Source organism: Talpa europaea (assembly GCF_964194135.1).
Source record: "Talpa europaea genome assembly, chromosome: 16".
NCBI lineage: Eukaryota > Metazoa > Chordata > Mammalia > Eulipotyphla > Talpidae > Talpa > Talpa europaea.
Genome location: NC_140084.1, coordinates 22,716,308 through 22,736,025, shown reverse-complemented (window position 1 = coordinate 22,736,025; position 19,718 = coordinate 22,716,308). Strand labels below are relative to the sequence as shown.

Genomic DNA, 19,718 nt, shown 5'->3' with positions numbered 1-19,718 from the left:
TTCAGCTCCTTCTTCGCATTTGGGAAGTTCTCTTCAATTATCTCCTGGAATATTTTCTCTGTTCCTACATCTCTCTCCTCTCCTTCTGGAATTCCTATAACTCTTATATTTCCTTTCCTCATGGAGTCAGATAGTTCCCGAAGTCTTTCTTCATTCTTTTTCCTTCGTACTTGTCTTTCCTTTTCTGTTTTGGTTCTTTTTATTTCTGTGTCTTCAAGAGAACTTATTCGTTCTTCCATTTCATCTATTCTGCTTTCCTTGCTTTTCCCGGAGTTCTTTAGTTCCTCCATTAATTCTTTGATCTCCTGCATTTCTTTTACTTCCCTCTTTAGGGACTCAATTTCCTTCTTCTGATCTATCACTTTTTTAATCATGGCAATTTTAAATTCTCTTTCTGGAAGGCTCAGAAGTTCTTCCAAGTTGCTGTCGTTGCAATCTGGGGAGTGGTTTTCTTTTTGTGGTGTGCTTCTTTCCTGAGGAGTTGTTAGGTTGCGTGTGGTTCTTCTACTCCCTACTGTCTGTTTTCTAATTTGTCGTATGCGTTGGGACACTGCGTTGCTCGGACTGACTGACATCTTGGGTGAACTTCTCCGCTCCCCTCTGGCTCTTCCAGGAGCCATCTCTGTCTTCTGGGGGAGCTTTCTGCTGGTTTTAGGCCGTTTTTACTGAAGAAATGTCCCTGTTCTCAAATGGCGAAGCGGGATGCAGTCCCTGCGCCTCCAGTTTCAGGCACACTCTTCTGCGCACCCGGTCTGCCCCGGACGTGGGTGCCTGCTCCCTCTGTGGGCTCAGACTGCTGGTCGGAAGGGGCCTGGCGTGGAATAACTTCCCGGCTGGCCACTGGGTCCTCCAGAAGCCTTCTGCCCTTTTCAAGCAGTCTTAAGAAATTTCCTGTTCTATGGGGTGTTAGTGACTTTTTTTTTCCTGGTCGCTAGGTGGCGCCAGAGATCTCTCCTATTGTCCTTGGGGGGCTGTTTTTCGCCTCCCCCCACCCCGTGGGACAGGGAACAGAGCGGGAATGGTAGGGTACACCTCAACAGCTTTGGGGTGCTGTGTCTGCCTTGTGCCCCACCGTCGTGGAGAACCCACGCCCCGAATTTTCGTGCCCTGGGTCTCAGTTCAAAGCCCTCAGTTCCAGGACGCGGGCTGTAGCCCAGTTCAGTGGTGCGGGAATGGCGCCTTTTGCAACGCTCCCGTGCCTGGGTGCCTGGTTCCTGCTTACTCAGGGAGGGACCTTCACGTCAGTGAGGACCTCCATGCGTCTCCCCGCAAGCCTAGGTCGTCTCCCTGCAAGCCTAGGTCGCAGGCGCGGGGACCTGGGCAGCAGTGATCCCGGTCTGCACTTGCTTTTCAAGCGTGCAGAGCGCGCCACTTTTCTGCGCAAGCTTACTGGCAGCCCGGGCTGTGTGCGCGTCTCCCGGGGTCTTTGTTTTTCTCTAATGGCGCCCGGAGCTGTTCGCTCACCACCGGGGCGAATCCTGCAGGGTTCGCCTCAGCTCCCGTTCAGGGGGTGTGGTGGCTGCAATAGTTCCTTTCCACTCACAGTCCCGCTTGCTGTGTCGTTTGTTCTTGTTGGCCGTTTTGGTTTGTTGTTTTCCTCCTCTCTGCGGGTGGGAGAGTGCCGCCTCTGTGGGCGGGGGAGGGGAGCAGGGTTCTGCGCTTCCCTCCCTTCTAGTCCTCTTTTATGGCCACTTTCTTCTTCTTCGGGTAGTTTGCTGGAGTCGTCCGTTTATCTTCCGTGTTCCAGTTCTCACTGGGACCTGCCGCTTTTCCTCCCTATTAACTTTTTTTAATGGGAGATCTTACTCGCAGCGTCTCCTCGCCGCCATGTTGCTCCTATTATATATATTTTTTACACCATTTTTCATTTTTGTACAATGTATGCATTTGAGTAAAAATGTATACATCTTAAGGAAACTGTGTGTTTGGAAACCAGAATCTTGTAGTTTTGGATTCATTTACAACATGGTCTGGGGGCAAGGACACTTTTTGATATTTGGAGGTTTTCTTTTCCCTGGGATCTTCAGATTCTCCAAAAAATAAACATTTAACTTCCTGATTAGGGACATCATTTTGCTCATGACCCAAGAATAGTGTGGAGGAAGAGAATCACTGTGCTGTGCATAATTCCTAACTTACCCATTGTTTTTAAAGATTTATTTATTTATTTATTTATTTATTTATACAATAACCGGGGAACAGGCCAGATGTGTGGGAGGGCGAGAGGATTCACCAGAGACAGAGCGGAGAACAGAACAGGCAGACTGACAAAATACACTGCTGAAGAGAGCAGCGGGTGTGACAGGAGAGACCCTTGCTGGCTGGCCAGGATTGAACCAGCACGGCAGAGGCTGTGGACAGCTTCACAGAATGGCGCTCAACCACCTGTGCCACCAGGGGAGGCCCAACTTACCCATTGTTTAATCTTTGTATTTCCTGCTCTCTCTTGAATACAGTCTTTAACCAGGGAGTAAGTCTCTTTTCATCTTATAAAACTGAAACTCTAAACACATTAAATACCTCCCCTATTTCCCTCTCCTCAATCCATGTCTTTTCTTTAACACACTAAATGAAAATGGCACCCAGTGCTTTTCTTGGGTTTTATTTCAGGCCCTTTCAAACTTCCTTAGCTGTGGTCCAGTTTCCCTCCCCAGCTCCATTACCCAGGAAATCTCTCCAAGCAGTAGCTTCTCAGCCCTGTTTTCCACTCCCCATGTAAACTGGTTAATCTTATATATATATTTATAATCATAAATATGAATATATAAAACAAGACTTAGCAGTTTCAGCAACCAATTGAATTTTTTTAATCAAAGCTCTAGAGACTGCTAATAGAATTTAGCATGTCCCTGTTAACTCAAATTAAACATTTACTTTATGGGCTGAATTAGCATATTAGGGTGGTTAAGCTAATAAAAATAGAAAATATTAAATCAAAATTGTTATGTTCCCAGTATTAACTGTAAGCTTACAGAATTAATAATTCTAGACTCATTCTTACATACCCTACATTATAAGCTAGTATCAAATCCATTTTTTTTTCTCTACCCTCACATTAAATCCAGAACCTAACCACTTTCTATCACTTCCTCACTCACGAGCCCAATAGCACTAGCCTGATGGTCCAAGCTGCTATCATTTCTCACCTAAATATTTGCAGTAGTCTGCCAAATTTCTTCTAATCCTGTCTGTTAAGAAGGCAATTAGATTATATATCCTAAGGCGCCAATGACCTGTCTCATACAAGATGAAAACCAAAGTTCTTCCAGGGGTTTACATGCTATCCTTGATCCGGATCACCTTCTCTGGCCTCAGTTCTATCATTCTCCCCTTCTCTCCTTATTCTGCTTCAACCACACTGTCCTGCTCACTGAGTCTAACATACACCAAGCATGGTCAGATCAAGAAACAGAGTCCAACATTTGCTGAATCCAGAAGACAGACCTAAGCTCCAAAGACAAACATAGGCTTAAAGTAAAGGAATGAAAAACAATTCTACAAGCACATAGGACTCAAAAGAAGATTGGGATTATTTTTCAGACAAAATTAGTTTCCAATTAAAAAAGCTAATAAAAGACATGGAGGGACACTATATTAATGACTAAGGGAACAATACATCAAGAACACATAACACTCATCAAAATATGCTCACCAAATAAAGAAGTACCAAAATACATAAAGCAGCTACTACTAACTCTAAAGGCAGATATAGGGAAAAAACATATTTGTAGTTGGGGACTTCATACCCCACTTTCACCAATGGACAGATCAACTTGACTGCAAATAAACAGGGATACGATAGCATTAATTAAAGATTTAGAACATATGGACCTAATAAACATCTACAGGGCAGTGCCCCCCCCAAAATCAGAATACACATTCTTTTCCAATGTACATGGGACATTCCCTAGACTAGACCACACCCTGGGTCACAAAACAAATATCAACAAATTCAAAAAGATTGAAATCAATCCTAGTATCTTCTAGGATCATAAAGGTATCAAACTAGAAATCAACTATCAAAAGAAAACAGGGATATCCTATAAAATGTGGAGATTGAACAATGTATTATTGAAGGATCTCTGGGTTAAGGAAGAAATCAGGAGGAAATTGAAAAATACCTCAAAACAAATGATAACAAGGACACAACTTTCCAAAACTTATGGTATGCAGCAAACACAGTACTAAGAGGGAAATAAATAGCAATATAGAGCCACATCAAGAAACAACTTAGGTATACCTTCCCTCTCGTCAATTGCATTTTCTGCAATATGGAGGGAGTTGGAGGAGAGAATGCTAAGTGAAATAAGTCACAAGGAATAAGATAATACCAGACGGTATCACTAATATGTGGCGTATAGAGGAGCCAAACTAAGAACCAGAGAAGGACAACCTTAAAATCTAACTTTGAAAAGTGACTATGGAGCTAAAGCATCCAAAGGGAGTATTTGGAGGAGTAGGAACAAAGAGGCAAGGAAACACAAAGGACTAAGGTGGTGGTATTGGATGATTTATTGGCAGTTCCCCTACGGTGGTATTACCTAATGTTACTACAGTTAAAAGGATAAATTACTTTTAAAAATGTCTGGAGTTTCTTTCTCAGTTTGCTGTAATCTACATTCTCTGAGTAGAATTTGTTTTGACCACTGTGACCCAGTGTTTTTCCTGGGTTCTAGATTATTCTTTAGGTCCCAACTAACATCTGAATTGAATTGAACAAAGCTAGATTCATGACATGCAGTGCTACTCTAGTACCTCCAGATCCAATACATACAAAGAGGGGATCATGCTAGTTTACTTCTTGGCCTGCCTGAGGATCTGACAGAGTATGGTTGTGGGAAAGAACTCAGGCCAGGAAGGAGAGAAAGAACAAATCTGAAAGACCTTGGACTAAGTCACTGCCTCCGTTTCTTATTTCTTCCTTGAACTTCTCATCATCTGAGTTAACACATATGATTTGTTTGGTTTTGTCTATTTCCTATACATCACCAAGGTCAATTTCAAGAGAGCACGGATTTTGTGTATTTTGTTCATATGATATCTTGCATAGTATCTAACATAGGGTAGGTGTTCCATAAATATTTGTCAAACAAACCAGTTGACTAAACAGCAAGATGTAGATGTAAGCTTGCATCTTAGGCAGTATCACTCAGTAAACTTGTATTGTGTTTAACACTGCTCTCTACCCAGCAAAGACTCTGAATGCTGGTTCACATAAAAATGTGCATGTCAGTTGCATGTGACTCAGATTGTACAAGAAGGCCTTTTGTGTAGTTGCAGGTCATTTAGCCCTCATGCCATTTGTGGTGGCTGTTGGCTCATGATCTACTTTGTTACAAATTTCCACTAGAGAAAACAGCACAACTCTGGGTGCTTAGCCAGAAAGAACAACATTCCCTATATCCCGTTGCTTCATATCTGAAATGTGCAGTGAGAAAAACAGAGAAAGTAATAAATGTAAGATAATTTTGATTGAAAAATTGCCTTTTAAAATAATAATTTATGATTTTTATGTAATCGATTTTTCAGTTTTATCTGACAATTCATCAGGTAATTAGAAGTCACATATGTTGCTAAAAATCATTGGGGTTACCATTCATTATCATTTATATTGTTCAGTATGAACCACTGACAAACAATAACTATGCTTGTAGATTTTAGCCTTACTTAGTTTGCTCAAACTATAATCAGGAACTATTAGAAAATACAATTGCCAAATATTGGTTGCAGGAATGAAGCTCTGACCTGGATAATCATCACCTTCTTGAGCCTGAAAAATAGAGACTTGACAGTCTACCATCCATGCATAGCACTGAAATACATTGTAATAACAGAATCCAAAGTACAATTTCACAGTCTTTTCCAAAAAAATTTTGGTATATCATGTTTTTTATTTCAAAATATTTTTAAACATTTTAATAGGTACTAATTTCATTTCCAATTTCAAAGTAAATGTTCACAATTCTAAGAACAGGGAGAAAATACAGTTCATCTCAGACTGATTTTCCCACTGACAGTTTATTTCCAGTTTTATTTTCTGGAAGTTTTCAAGAACAATATTGAACAATTATACCTATAAAAACTTGTAGCTTCATGTGTTTGTTCTATTTCAGGGGGAAATATATTCTATTTCTAATCAGAAAACCTATCTGATTTTAAAATGCTACCCTGGGCCTCCCCTGGTGACACAGCCGTTGAGCACTGGGCTGCAAAACTGCCCGCAGCCTCTGCAGCGCAGGTTCAATTCCTGGCCGCCAGTGAGGGTCCCACATGGTGTGACAGACCTCTCCTGCTGCCCCCGCTGCTCCCCTCAGCAGTGTAATTCATCAGTCTGCCTGTTCTGTTCCCCGCTCTGGCTCTGGTGAATTCTCTCACCCTCCTGTGCTTCTGACCGTACCCAGTGCTTGTATAAATAAATAAATAAATCTTAAAACAAAAGATAGCTATTATTAAAAAATTAAATAAATAAATAAAATGCTATACCTCAGAATCATGTGCAGTTGTTGTTAGCCAGTGTTTTCTCAATTTAATAAAACTACTTAAGAATTTTGTGTATTTTTTAAATAAATTCTTTTTTTGAAGTATTATGTACTTCTACAGTAGCATATGCTCAGATCCGAAGGGTATAGCTTGATGAACTGAAGAACTGTAAATGTTTTTTCCATCATGTTTCAGACATTGATCTCTGGAGCTGTGGTAGAACAACTTGACTTCCTACGAATCAGTGACATGGAAGAGTAAGTCCCTTTGGGTGATTATTATGTTTCCCGAGTTCACATTACAAGTGCAGGAAATTTGAAATTTTTTCTTTTAATTTCTAGAGTTCCAGAATTTAAGAGTTTTGAAGAACTAAACCTTCCCAAACATTCAAAAGTCAAACGACAAAGCAGCACCCCCAACGCTCCTGAAGTGGAACAGGAGCCGGATATCGTGATCACAGAATGGAAAAACAGACCTACCCACGAAATTCTTCAAAAACTGAATGTGAGAAAAATTCCCACAGTCCCTGAGTGAGGTTGGCAGAGCAGGAACTCCCAGGGGCAAGCCATATTTTGTCCTCTCAGAAAAGGTAGCAATTAACCTGGAGATAGACAGCCTGTCTACATGGGGCAGAACTAACAGGTTGTTCTCATGGTCTGACATTATCAGGGATGCCTCAAAGATTCTTCAAGAGTGGGGATGAGTTGAGTCACCATGGATGTAAAGGTATTGTATGGACCGTGACAGAAATTAAATCAAGATAATTGCCCATGAGTTGTCTGGATCCTCTTTCAGGATCTCTTTTCCCCAAACTGAATCTTCTCTTCTGCCTGCATTTTTGGTCTAATGCTTGCTTTAAGTCTTCCAGTCACTGAAGAAAGCAATCCTATGACCACATGCATATTAATGCTGTGTTAGAAATCTACTGTTTTATCTTCCCAAAGGTTATTTGCATTTTTAAAGATGAGGGTGGGGGTAGAGTATAGTACTTGTCAGGGGAGTAAAAGTCTAGTGGTAGAACTATAAACAGTGTGACATACCATTGGATCATACAAATGTGAGCATGTCCTGCCAGACATCATTAGTCCTTGTTATTGATTGACATTATCAATAGATCTACATAAGTATGAGTATGATGTAGTAGGTGTAAACGACATGGCACTGTGCCCTAATATATAGACATATATAGCATATTTATAATATATGTCTATATCTATGTCTATATAGATTTATAATATGTCTATATAAATCTATGTATTTCTCTCTCTCCCCCTCTCTTTCTCCCTCTCCCTCTTTGTCAATCTCTTTCCCCCTTTATCCATTTCTTCACAGTAGGTTGATAGCCACATGGTCTTCCACTTAAGAATGTAATGTCAGGAAGACAGTGGTTAAATGACTTGGCTAAATCACACAGAGTGGCACTTTAGTATTAATGTTTGTAAGATAATATGGTTTATTTTGTTTCCTCAAAAATTTGATTAAATCCTGCTACCCCAGGAAGTCAACCTGTCTACCCTATATGTCTCCAAGGTATTCAAAATAAATAGTTATGTAATGTCAGCTTATGCTTGGTAGTATATTGATAATATTTGCCTTTCCTCAGTTCCAGGAAAGAATATTTCCTCTTTCCATCTTGTGGTTTCATGTTTATCTATCCCCTGTAGTAACTTTGCCCCCAGTTTATTCCAGTTACTCATAGTGATTTACATTTCAGGACTGCAGTTGTCTGGCTAGCCAAGCCATCTTGCTGGGTATACTGCTCAAAAGAGAAGGCCCCAACTTCATCACAAAGGAAGGTAAGAGTGTAAGTCTAAGCGAAGATTTTAAATAATAAAACCACTCTGTTCTTGAACATATATCAAATATGCATAATGAATATCCACCAAAATGTTACAAGTTATTTTCTCCTCATTAAACCTTTTTTTTCTTACTTTTAAATGGAAGATGTTCATTCATACCCCCTAGAGTGGAATAGACTGATGTATGAACTCCTAAATTGCTCTCATGCAGTGATGCTTAATTGTTTCTCTTATTATCTGAATGGTGCTGGAGCCTGGATTCTCCCTATGACAGTTAACCTCTGATGACTCCATAGTTGTTTATTGACAGTTTCTGTTCCAGTTTTATTTTATGGAAGTTTTCAAGAACAATATTGAATCATTATATCTATAAAGATTAGTTCTCTCATGATCTGTAGCAGCCATTTAGAATGGAAGATGGCACTTAATAAAACTGCTGTAAAGATTGTTAACAAAAATTAAATCATTTCAAATCATGTCCATGTCTGTTTTGCTTTAAGGATGAAAGCCAATTATTCCTGAAATCCACACTTGTATCTTGAATTACTACTGTAAGGAATCTTTGAATTCTATATCATGGTCTGCTTCTGGTGTTTTATAGTACAGAATAATGCAGAATACATTTCAAGTACTTGATGTCTAGCTACTCAGTTTTTGCTTCATCTGAAAATCCCCTGTCCAGAGGGACATGTTGGTTTAGTTAGGAATGGAAATTGAGTTAATAAATAGCAGTGTAATTAATAAGACTTGTAGCTTTGCTGTGAACCATACTTCATTGTTTATTCAATTGAGATCTATTTTTTGCATTATTATAGCTAACAGCTTACCTTCTTGAGCATTAAACAGATGAATTAAATAGTCTTAATTTTCTTAATTGGTTCAAAGGCAGATTTTAGGCAGATTTCAGTTAAAATTCATCATCTTTCTAGTAGTCTTGATAGTATAAGCAGAATGCCAATCATACTGAGGCTATTCATTGAATTTTATACCTCAAAACAATGGGATTTTTAAAAAATGGATATTTTATTGGGAACTTAGAATTCAAAATAGTTATTTTAGTAATTCTTTAAAATGAAATGTGCATAAAATAGTTTCTAATGAAAATAATGAAGCAACTCTTTTTAATAACTTTTATAAATTTGGGAGTAATACACATCTTTTACTTAGATGTTTGAAAAGACTAAATCTGTAAAAACCTTATGATACATTGAAAATCCTAAGTATCTACAGAGTCTGAATGTAATTTCATCCAGTTTGTTATAAAGCTATAAAAGTAACTTCAAGATAAAATTATAAAAATTTGTTCTTTACCCTTGTTTGCTTTTGGTTGCTCTGTCCAGTCATGTGTTCATTTATGGGCAAACCAGTCATGAGGCAAGACCACAAGTAAACTGTGACTAAAGAATGTAGCCCAGTGGTTTCTTTTGAGAACTAGTATTTATTGGAATGCTCACCTACATATCAGTCTCAATAAAGTTTTGTTGAACAAACAAATGAAGAACCATATGTACTCAGAGTCTACAGTGTTTGCTCATTTGATATATTGTTTTTTAATTTTTTACAGTAAATTAAAATAACTTATTTTTATGTGTTATAAGCTCTAGATACATCTAATTAGATAAAAATAAATTTTAAGAAATACAGTACTCACCGAAATAACATATTCAAACTAAACAGTACCAAGGGCTGGTGACATTCATGCTAGATGTTTGGGTTGCATATTTAAGTATGTCAGGTAGTTCAGAACACTAATGGATGAGTGTATCAATTCTAAGTGGAAAATTGACACAGATTTTTTTTTAGGAACATAATTGTTATACATTTAATTAAAACTTACTTCAACAAAGACTCTATTATCTAATGTCTAGGTACCGTATCTGATCACATTGAGAGAGTCTATAGAAGAGCTGGCAGCAAAAAGCTTTGGTTCGTATTGGTGTCCTTGTCACTGTGTTTTATTTTTTTTTGTGTGTTGTCATATTCAATACCAATGGACTAATCTTAAAGATTTATCCTTATTTTTCTTCTAAATGTTGAGGTTACAGTACCATGACTGTCTACTTGCTCTGCCTATATTCCATTGTATCATGGCTTTTCCTAGATATTAAAAAAAAAAAAAAAAAAAAGACCTCCACAGGAATAGAACCTGGAGAGTATCTCCTGAAATGATATGCTAATGACTCTTCCCTGCCCTGCACCTCCTCTGTCCCAGCAAGGTGCTTTGCTGCTTTGTGTTCAGGAAAGGTGTTCTGTTATGAAAGGCCATGAAGAGACCAGTGGTTCTTTTAATCATAAGCCAAAGTAATGTACTTAGAAGGTAGTTCTCCTGCCACTTAAGTTGAATGAATACCAGAGTTTGCAGGTACTTCATAAAAAGTAATTGATATATTCTACAGAGGTAGTCTCTTTCTAGGGATTGAAAAACTTTCTGGTAAGTTGAAATAAAATTGTTTAAATTCACAATGGAGTAGGTATGCCTAAATGCATGACCCTCTGCATTTTGAAGCAATTCTAACAGTTTTACTAGCAGAACCTAACACTTTGAATGTATATATATTTATATATACTTAATGATCTGTTTTTATCTAATTCTGAAAAAAAAGTCTCAAGCAATGTCATAAGAACCCCTTCAGCCTCAGTGAGTCTGAGGTTTCTAATTTCTAAAATAAGGGGACTAGACAAAACAATCTCTTAGCAGTATTTTGGCTCTATAATTAATCTAAATATACCATTCTGACCCAGAAGAAATAATGTAATAATCCTATGGTTAAATCTCAAGTTTTCACTGTAAATTCTTGGCACAGTAAGGCTTGCAGCCAAGAGATGTTGCTTTCTTTAGCCAGTTAGTTACAAGTATGGTCTGTAATCTTATTTTTGGCTAAGCCAACTAGTTTTTCCTTTATATATGGTACTTGCACATTAGATAAACCATTAACTAGCAAACATTTAGAATGCTGACTGTTATGCTTAAAAAGAACAAACGCCTTAATGCATTTTCCCTTTTATGACTTTCTACTGACACACCCAGGTTGACGGTGCGCTATGGGGCTGCGTTTACCCAGAAATTTTCTTCCTCTATAGCCCCACACATTACTACTTTACTGGTACATGGGAAACAGGTAACATGCACAGAATGTGGAAGCTCAAACTGCTTGAAATGTGTGGGCTTATTTGCATTCCTGAGGGTTAAACATGTCTTTTGGTCTTATAGTGTGTGGATGAAAGCTTCTCTAAAAGTTGGAAGTGTTTGTTCACTAACTTTACAATTGTTGACTGAATTTTCTATTTTGAGATGAAAGAATATAAATACTTTCTATAGGTCAGCTACCATGGATATCCTGAAATATAAGAAAACAGTTGTAACCTACATGTTTTTCTCCATCCAGAAGTTCCACATGAATTTTTAAATGCTTGCAGAAAAAAATGTCGTATTTATTGCATGTGATATGCTTTAAAAAAATATATGTTCTCCCTACAGTCTGAGACTTTCAGAAATGTAAAAGGATAGCAGTGTGAATTCCGTCCCTCAACATTCTGACTTTATCAAGGAAAAAAATGCTGATATTTCACTCTAGCACTTCCTAAAATTGAATGCTAAGCGATTTCCCTAATCCAGGCTTTTAATTATCTAATACCAAAAGAAATATGACTTCATGTGGCTGTAGAAATAGGTGGCATGTACCAGTGCTACACTGAATCATAAATTATATCAATGCAAAATCAAACTACCCACTTGATCCTTACCTTAGTCCCCATCAAATAAATAGTTAGGCTCCTTTTTCTTTCTTTTCAAATTGACAGTGGCACCAATATTGCTTTTGGGGTCATGCTGGTAGCAGAGGTGAAGATGAGGGATCCCTCCCCAATTTTGGATGGCTCTGCATTCTAGGAAATTTCAACTGCTAGGTCTACTTTCTTGCACTCAATGTTCCTTCCAAATTATTGTGCCAGGATCTAATTGTGCATATTTTTAAGACCCCTTAACCAGAAACCCCATTCATTGATCATCTTTTAGATCTGTCAATGTCTGGCCTGCTCTCTTCTTTGCCCCCAGGTCGGTTGTACGCCGCGCAGCAAGTCTTTTAAGTAAAGTAGTGGACAGCCTGGCCCCATCTATTACTAATGTATTAGTGCAGGGCAAACAGGTAAGTATCTTATTTTCAGACTCTTACTTGGTCACAGTCACAAAAGTTTCTGGGTAGGACCCTCTTTTTCAGACCTGGTAAGCCTTAGTTTCACAGGCCTCTCACAAGCATATTCATAACAGCTTAGGCCATTTGTACAAAAGGCTTCTTCCCCAAGCAAAATCTAGTCTTAAAGATGCACAGTTCCTAAATAGGCCTTCCTTCTTCCTGCCACTTCTTAAATTTTTCAACTTCTGTGTTAACTTGAGGTCAATGAAGAAGCTGATGCAGAAAGCTGAATAATAACTACAGGAGCATTCCAGGCAGATTCAGGACAAGGAGAGCAAAGACAATTGAATAGCAAAGAGTACATTTACCTTTTGCTTCACATGACATTCTTCTCCCCCTTAGAAATGCTTTGCTTCTGCAGGTCCTTGACCCTCTGGGACACCTCTCTTGCTGGCTCCTCCCCTCCCCCAGCGCCCCTTCTTGTTACCTCCTCCCCAATGGCCTTCTCCAGTAGCAGTGGCCCCTCTCACCTCTGGGTTCTCACAACAGGCTGTGACTTTTCTTATAGTCACAGTCTGCCCTGGGTGCCAGTTCATTTGAAAGTGCCTCTCATGCCAGGACAGGCTGAGAATCTCTGGAGGCCAGGACCCAGGTCTTGTCCAGCACCTGCCACTAGGGGTCCAAGATGGACCTGACTTAGATAGGCACTTGGTGAACATGGGTTGAATTGAGCTTGTACATGTATGTATGCTGAGATGTGGCTGCTTGGTTTTTTGTTTTGTTTTCCATAAGCTCTAATTACCTGCCTGAAACGCCATTTGGTTGGAATGAAACCTATTTGCTTTCTTTTTGTTTGGGAAAATGTGTGCTTTAATGTGTTTTCCTGACAGTTTACCTCTTATAATATTGAATAATATGAAATACTTTAACCCTCTTCAGTGGAATCTACCCAGTACTCATATCTTAGGACTCTTAATTTATTAAAACTAAAATTATTTCATCCTGATATCTAACCTTTAAGATGTTAGGAAAATTATTTATTTTATCCTATAATCTTTAATAACAATGATGAAAATGATTGCACTAATAAAAAACTCCTGAGAAAAATTAACTCACTTTTTACATATGTTATTTTCTCTGCTTTCTTTAAATTATTAAAAATAATTTTAACTACATTCATCTGCTTAAATAGACCACAGGACATAATTTATCCAGTGCCTTTCCTCACTACCACAGTCTAGCCTGGACTCAACCACTATGAAAGTAAAAGTTCTTTGGGAAGCTTTTCTTCCTTGGATTTTAGACTCCTGCAGGGGTATCTAAAAATATCACTAATTTTACTGATATGAGCCTATGAGAAGGTTTTAGAGATCTTTGAGGTGACTTGAACTAGGCAAGGGCATAGGTTAGAGTTGGTCGTGTCCATTCTGAGATGCTGACTCTCTGCTCTCCACATCTGGGGAATCTAGAGCCTAACCTGAGACTGACCGGACCATTCACTTGGGTCCACATTTACAGAACTGGGCTAGGCCTGGCAGATGGACAGCTGCACTTCAGGAGCGTGAAGTCCATGCATTAACAGCATCTGCCCCTTTATGAAAAAGAATTGAAAATTGGTGGATTTGAAACCCTGCGGAAAAAAAAAAAGAAGGGAATGGAGGCATCACTCTCCCAGATTTCAAACTATATTGCAAAGCTATAATAATCAAAACTGCATGGTATTGGAACAAGAACAGACACATGGACCAATGGGGCAGAATAGAAAACCCAGATATAAACCCACAGATTTATGGTCAACTAATCTTTGACAAAGGAGCAAAGAATATGCACTGGAGCAAAGAAAGTTTGTTCAACAAATGGTGCTGGGAAAATTGGGTTGCTACATGCAGAAGAATGAACTTGACTACTCACACCATTCACAAAACCCCACTCAAAATGGATTAAAGAATTAGACATAAGGGCCTCCCCTGGTGGCATAGGTGGTTGAGCGCCACACTGTGAAGCTGTCTGCAGCCTCTGCAGTGCAGGTTCAATCCCAGCCGGCCGGCGAGGGTCCCACATGGCACTGCAGACCTCTCCTGTCACTCCCGCTGCTCCCCTCAGCAGTGTATTTCATAAGTCTGCCTGTTCTGTTCCACGCTCTAGCTGGTGGGTCCTCTCACCATCCCGTGCATCTGGCCTGTACCCCGATTCTTGTATAAAATAAATAAAATAAATCTTTAAAAAAAAAAAGAACTAGACTTAAGACCTGAAACCATAAAATATATGGAAGGAAATATAGGCAAAACACTCCATGACATGCACCTCAAAGACATCTTTACAGACACATCACACAAAGCAGTGATAGTGAAGGCAAAGATGAACAGCTGGGACTACATCAAATTAAAGAGCTTCTGCACAGCAAAAGAGACAATAACCAAAATGAGGGGAAACCCCACTGACTGGGAGAAAATTTTTGCACCCAGCACTAATGATAAAGGACTGATCACAAAAATCTGCAAAGAGCTGATGAGACTCAACAAAAACAAAGAAAATAATCCAGTCAAAAAATGGGCAGAAGAACTAAAAAGAAACTTCTCCAAAGAAGAAATTCAAATAGCCAACAAGCATATGAAAAAATGTTCAACTTCACTTGTAATCAGGGAAATGCTAATCAAAACTATAATGAGATACCATCTTACACCAGTGAGAATGGCACATATTAAAAAAACTAGCAACAACAAATGATGGCGAGGAGGTGGAGAAAAAGGAACTCTCCTGCACTGTTGGTGGGAGTGCAAACTGCTCCAACCACTATGGAAAGCTGTGTGGAGAGAGATTCCTCAACCTACTAAAGATAGAACTTCCATATGATCCAGCAATTCCACTGCTAGGTATTTACCCAAATGACACACAAACATTAATTCAAAAGGGCACCTGCACTCCTATGTTTATAGCGAAACTATTTACTATAGCTAAGCTTTGGAAACAACCCAAATGCCCAAAAATAGATGACTGGATCAAGAAGATGTGGTATATATACACAATGGAATATTACTCAGCAATCAAAAAAGATAAACTCATGCAGTTTGCAGCAACATGGGGGATGGAGCTGGAAGGGATCATGCTCAGCGAAATAAGCCAGAAAGAAAAAGAAAAATACCAGATGGTCTCACTCATAGCAGGAATTTAGAAAACCTAAATAAGAGACCAGGATAAAGAATAACTATAATAAAGAAAAAATCAAAATCAACAAGCAACTATAAACCAGAGACACACTACGGGGGGGTGGGGGGGAGAGTAGGGATTAGGGTCAAAATAAGGGGGGTACAATTTTATGGGGATTATAACCGAGATGAAAATGCATACATTGTGCAAAAATGAAAAATGATATAAGAAATACATAAAAAATAAAAAAGAAATTAAAAAAGAAAAAAACACAGACCGGGAGTGGGGGGAAGAAAATTGGTGCATTTGAAGTTTGCATTCACTCCTTTATGAAATACCACCCCAAGAACTGAAGTAATATTGTTCCTACAAAGCTCCTCCAGATAACCTTAAGGTCTCTGGAATGAAACAGTGGATCAGTCAAGCTGAAAGCATGATGTGCCTTCTGATTGTCATCTTCTTTACTTCTAATCTTTTGAAAAAAGAAAATGCACTTGGACTATCTGGTTGGTACCACTTGTGGAAAAAATAAACCAGCAGTTCTCAGTTTTTCACTCCATCACAAAGTGCGGGCAGAAGATCCCATGTTCTGCTCTTTCCCCTCATCTCTGAAAAGACAAGGGCCTTTTGACTGGCTCTTCTTTTTCTTGACTCTTATAATTGCATGTTGTACATGGAAGAGAGTTGGAGGGAGGTAGTAGGAAGAAAGGAGGGGCCACAGACTCTTCTGGAAGGCATATACCAAGGAAAGAGGAAGGAGAGAGACCTGGGTACCCTCTTGCCAACTTCAGCAACACTTTCTGCTTCGAATTTTCATTGCCATTTTCCTCTGTGCTTGCTCCTCCCCCAGCTTGTGGGCAGCATACTCTATCCTCTTCCAGGAATTTGAGCACTCACTATAAATTGTCTAGCACTGTGCCAGGAAGATTGGGCGCTGCACTGCAACTATCTGACCATGCACCTGCCTTTGAAAAGGTTACAGTGTTATTAAAGAGCAGAAAGTTCCACATGAGAAATTATTAAAGAAGTGGAAAAATATCTCTCAAACACTATATTGTGTAGACTGTGCAGTAAAGTAAAGCTATTCAATGTATTATGATTTCTCTGGGGAGTTTCTAGTACTAAAGTCAGAATAATTTAATTTTAATAGTTATTTATATTCCTGCCCTGCTTTTATCCACTCACCTCCACTCCCCTAGCTGGGACCTTCAACCTGCCCCTATATTTTAGACCAGAGTAAACCATCATGAACTCCAGTGGGAGTTATATTTTGAAAGCCATTTTAATAAATAGCAAGAACAGTTATTCTACCTAATTCCCTAGCTCACATAGAGTAATTTCAGCCTGCCAGTCATCCTGAGCCTTGAATTTTTTCTTTTATCTTTTAATAGCTAGAAAATTTTTACAATAAAATTCTGCCACTTTTAGGTAACTCTGGGTGCCTTTGGGCATGAAGAAGAGGTTATCTCTAATCCTTTGTCTCCAAGAGTGATCAAGAACATCATCTACTATAAGTGTAACACCCATGATGAGAGGGAGGCAGTCATTCAGCAAGAGCTGGTCATCCATATTGGCTGGATCATCTCCAATAACCCCGAGCTATTCATTGGCATGCTGAAAATACGAATTGGGTAAGTAGAGTACCTTGCATTTGCATAAAGAGAATTGTTCATGTTGCTCCTATCAGAGTTGGTCCTTCTGAATGAAGTGCTACCCCAGGTCTGGTAGGCATTTAGGAAAGTGTGTCTTCCTCTAAGTCATAGAGGGAACATCTGTTGGCATGAAGAAATCACTTATCAGTGGTTGGGCGAATTTTATTGTTTATTTAACCCCCACATTAGACATAGGGAAGTAAACCTGTTTTCTGGTAAAATCAATCATGCTCTCAGGATTTAAAACAGCTGGATCATGTTTAAAACACACACACGCACACACAGAGTAACTAAGCACAATGCTTTAAAAAAAATTCCGTATATAAAATGGAAAAGTTGGGCCTCCCCTGGTGGCGCAGCGGTTGAGTGCTGGGCTGCAAGGTTGTCCGCAGCCTCTGCAGCGCCAGTTCAATCCCTGGCCGCTGGCGAGGGTCCCACATGCCACGCAGACCTCTCCTGCCGTGCCCACTGCTCCCCTCAGCAGTGTATTTCGTCACTCTGCCTGTTCTATTCCCTGCTCTGGCTCTGGTGAATTCTCTCACCCTCCCATGCTTCTGACTGTACCCAGTGCTTGTATAAATAAATAAAAATTAATTTAAAAAATAAAATGGAAAAGCCTTAAGACGGGAATGATTTTCAGTAAAACTAAGTGTCAGGACACACTCAGACAAAATTTTGTTGCTTTTTATGACCATTCTGCCACATCTGTGTTCCACCAAAATCTAATTTTTAATCATTAAAGTCCTAAGTGTTCTGTTGGGAGAAGAAATTGAAAGTATGGCTATGGTGATAGTGACTCTCCTTCAGTGAGAATTCCATGGGGCAGTGTGTTCCAGAGGTGAGTACATGACCTGATGCCGACTGTTCATCTCATTGACCTGGGACAAACGACTGAAGCTCTCTTGCCTCACTGCATACCAACCTCATTGCTCATTGTGAAAATTAATGTGATAATATGCTTTAAAAGCCTACCACAACCAAATACAGTATAAATGTTTCTTTTTTTCCAAATATTTTTTGATAGTACAAGTATTACTTGAATATGTTCTAATTATAGAAAAGTCAATACCTGAGTATATAGAGTAACCTAATTTGTGACCAATTTTGGGGGTGTTTCTCAAGTATTTGAAAAGAATGTATAGTCTCTGTTGGGTACAGATGTGGATGTGATGTGTGTAAGTGCGAATATATGTATAACTTGCTAACTGAATCACCAGTATTGACTATTTCTGTTCTGTTTAATCCTTACTAACAAATCTTAAAACTTTCTCTTTAAGTATGGACTTGTCGGTTTTTTCTTGTGCTTTATTTTATATCAGTTTTGCTATATAAACATGTTGCTTTTGTCCATGTGACTTTATAGTTTTTGGTCACTATTGCTTTTCAACTTGAATTCTTTAAAAATTTTCTTTTAATTTCAAACATCTACAAAAGTATAGAGAATAGTATAATGAAGTCCTATGTGCCTATACTGTCACCCAGCTTCAACAATATCATCATAAGACCTTTGAGTAAAATCTTATTTCACTCATACCTCTAACTCCTACTCACCCCACCCATACACCCTCTAGATTGAAAGCAAACCCCTCATATTATTTAAGCTGTAAATACTTCAATATGTATCTCTAAGAGATACTTGACCTTCATTTTTATACCTTTTAAAAAACATAACTGTGATGCCATTACTAGTGCATAAAAAATAGCACTTAATTACTTTTTTACTGAAGTGCTTACTAATTCTTACTAATTAATAATCACTAATATTGGACCTCCCCTGGTGGCCCAGCAGTTGAGCGCTGGGCTGAAAGCTGTCCACAGCCTCTGCAGCACCGGTTTGATCCCTGGCCGCTGGCGAGGGTCCCACATGGTGCGCAGACCTCTCCTGCCATGCCCGCTGCTCCCCTCAGCAGTGTATTTTGTCAGTCTGCCTGTTCTGTTCCCCGCTCTGCTCTGGTGAATTCTCTCACCCCCCGTGCTTCTGACTGTACCCAGGGCTTGTATAAATAAATAAATAAATCTTTTTTAAAAATCACTAATATTACTGCCATGGCTGCTTTCTTTTTCTGTCTTAGTATACTCTCAGACATTCCTTTATATTCCATTTCATTTTGTTTACATATGTTTATATTCAACATTTATTATGTATTTATTTTTAATCCAATCTGAGATTATCTTTTTTTTTTTAAGAGTTTTTGTTAGTTGGTTTTTTTTTTTTAAGGATTTATTCATTTATTTATACAAGCACTGGGTACAGTCAGAGGCGCGGGAGGGTGAGAGAATTCACCAGAGACAGAGCGGAGAGTAGAACAGGCAGAGTGATGAAGCACACTGCTGAGGGGAGCAGCGGGTGGCAGGAGAGATCTGCGCGCCATGTGGGACCCTCACCCGGCCACCGGAGATCGAACCAGCGCTGCAGAGGCTGTGGGCAGCTTCCCAACCCAGCACTCAACCGCTGCGCCACCGGGGAGGCCCTGAGATTATCTTTTAATGGAATTGTATATTTCATA

The 19,718-nt window shown here is 39.2% G+C and overlaps 1 protein-coding gene across 4 annotated transcripts in view; it reads left to right on the top strand.

Annotated features, from left to right (window-relative positions):
• Window positions 1-19,718, top strand: part of PHKB (phosphorylase kinase regulatory subunit beta) — a gene marked incomplete at both ends in the record, with an annotated part of 230,434 nt that overhangs the window by 184,009 nt on the left and 26,707 nt on the right. For 3 of the 4 annotated variants that reach the window (XM_084257797.1, XM_084257796.1, XM_084257799.1), the window contains 6 exons: window positions 6,676-6,737; window positions 6,822-6,984; window positions 8,195-8,276; window positions 10,148-10,205; window positions 12,334-12,424; window positions 16,988-17,190. In XM_084257797.1, coding sequence (XP_084113923.1) covers window positions 6,676-6,737; window positions 6,822-6,984; window positions 8,195-8,276; window positions 10,148-10,205; window positions 12,334-12,424; window positions 16,988-17,190 — 659 coding nt within the window. Of the gene's footprint in view, window positions 1-6,675; window positions 6,738-6,821; window positions 6,985-8,194; window positions 8,277-10,147; window positions 10,206-11,307; window positions 11,399-12,333; window positions 12,425-16,987; window positions 17,191-19,718 lie in introns of all 4 variants that reach the window. The other variant, XM_084257798.1, reaches the window with a different exon arrangement.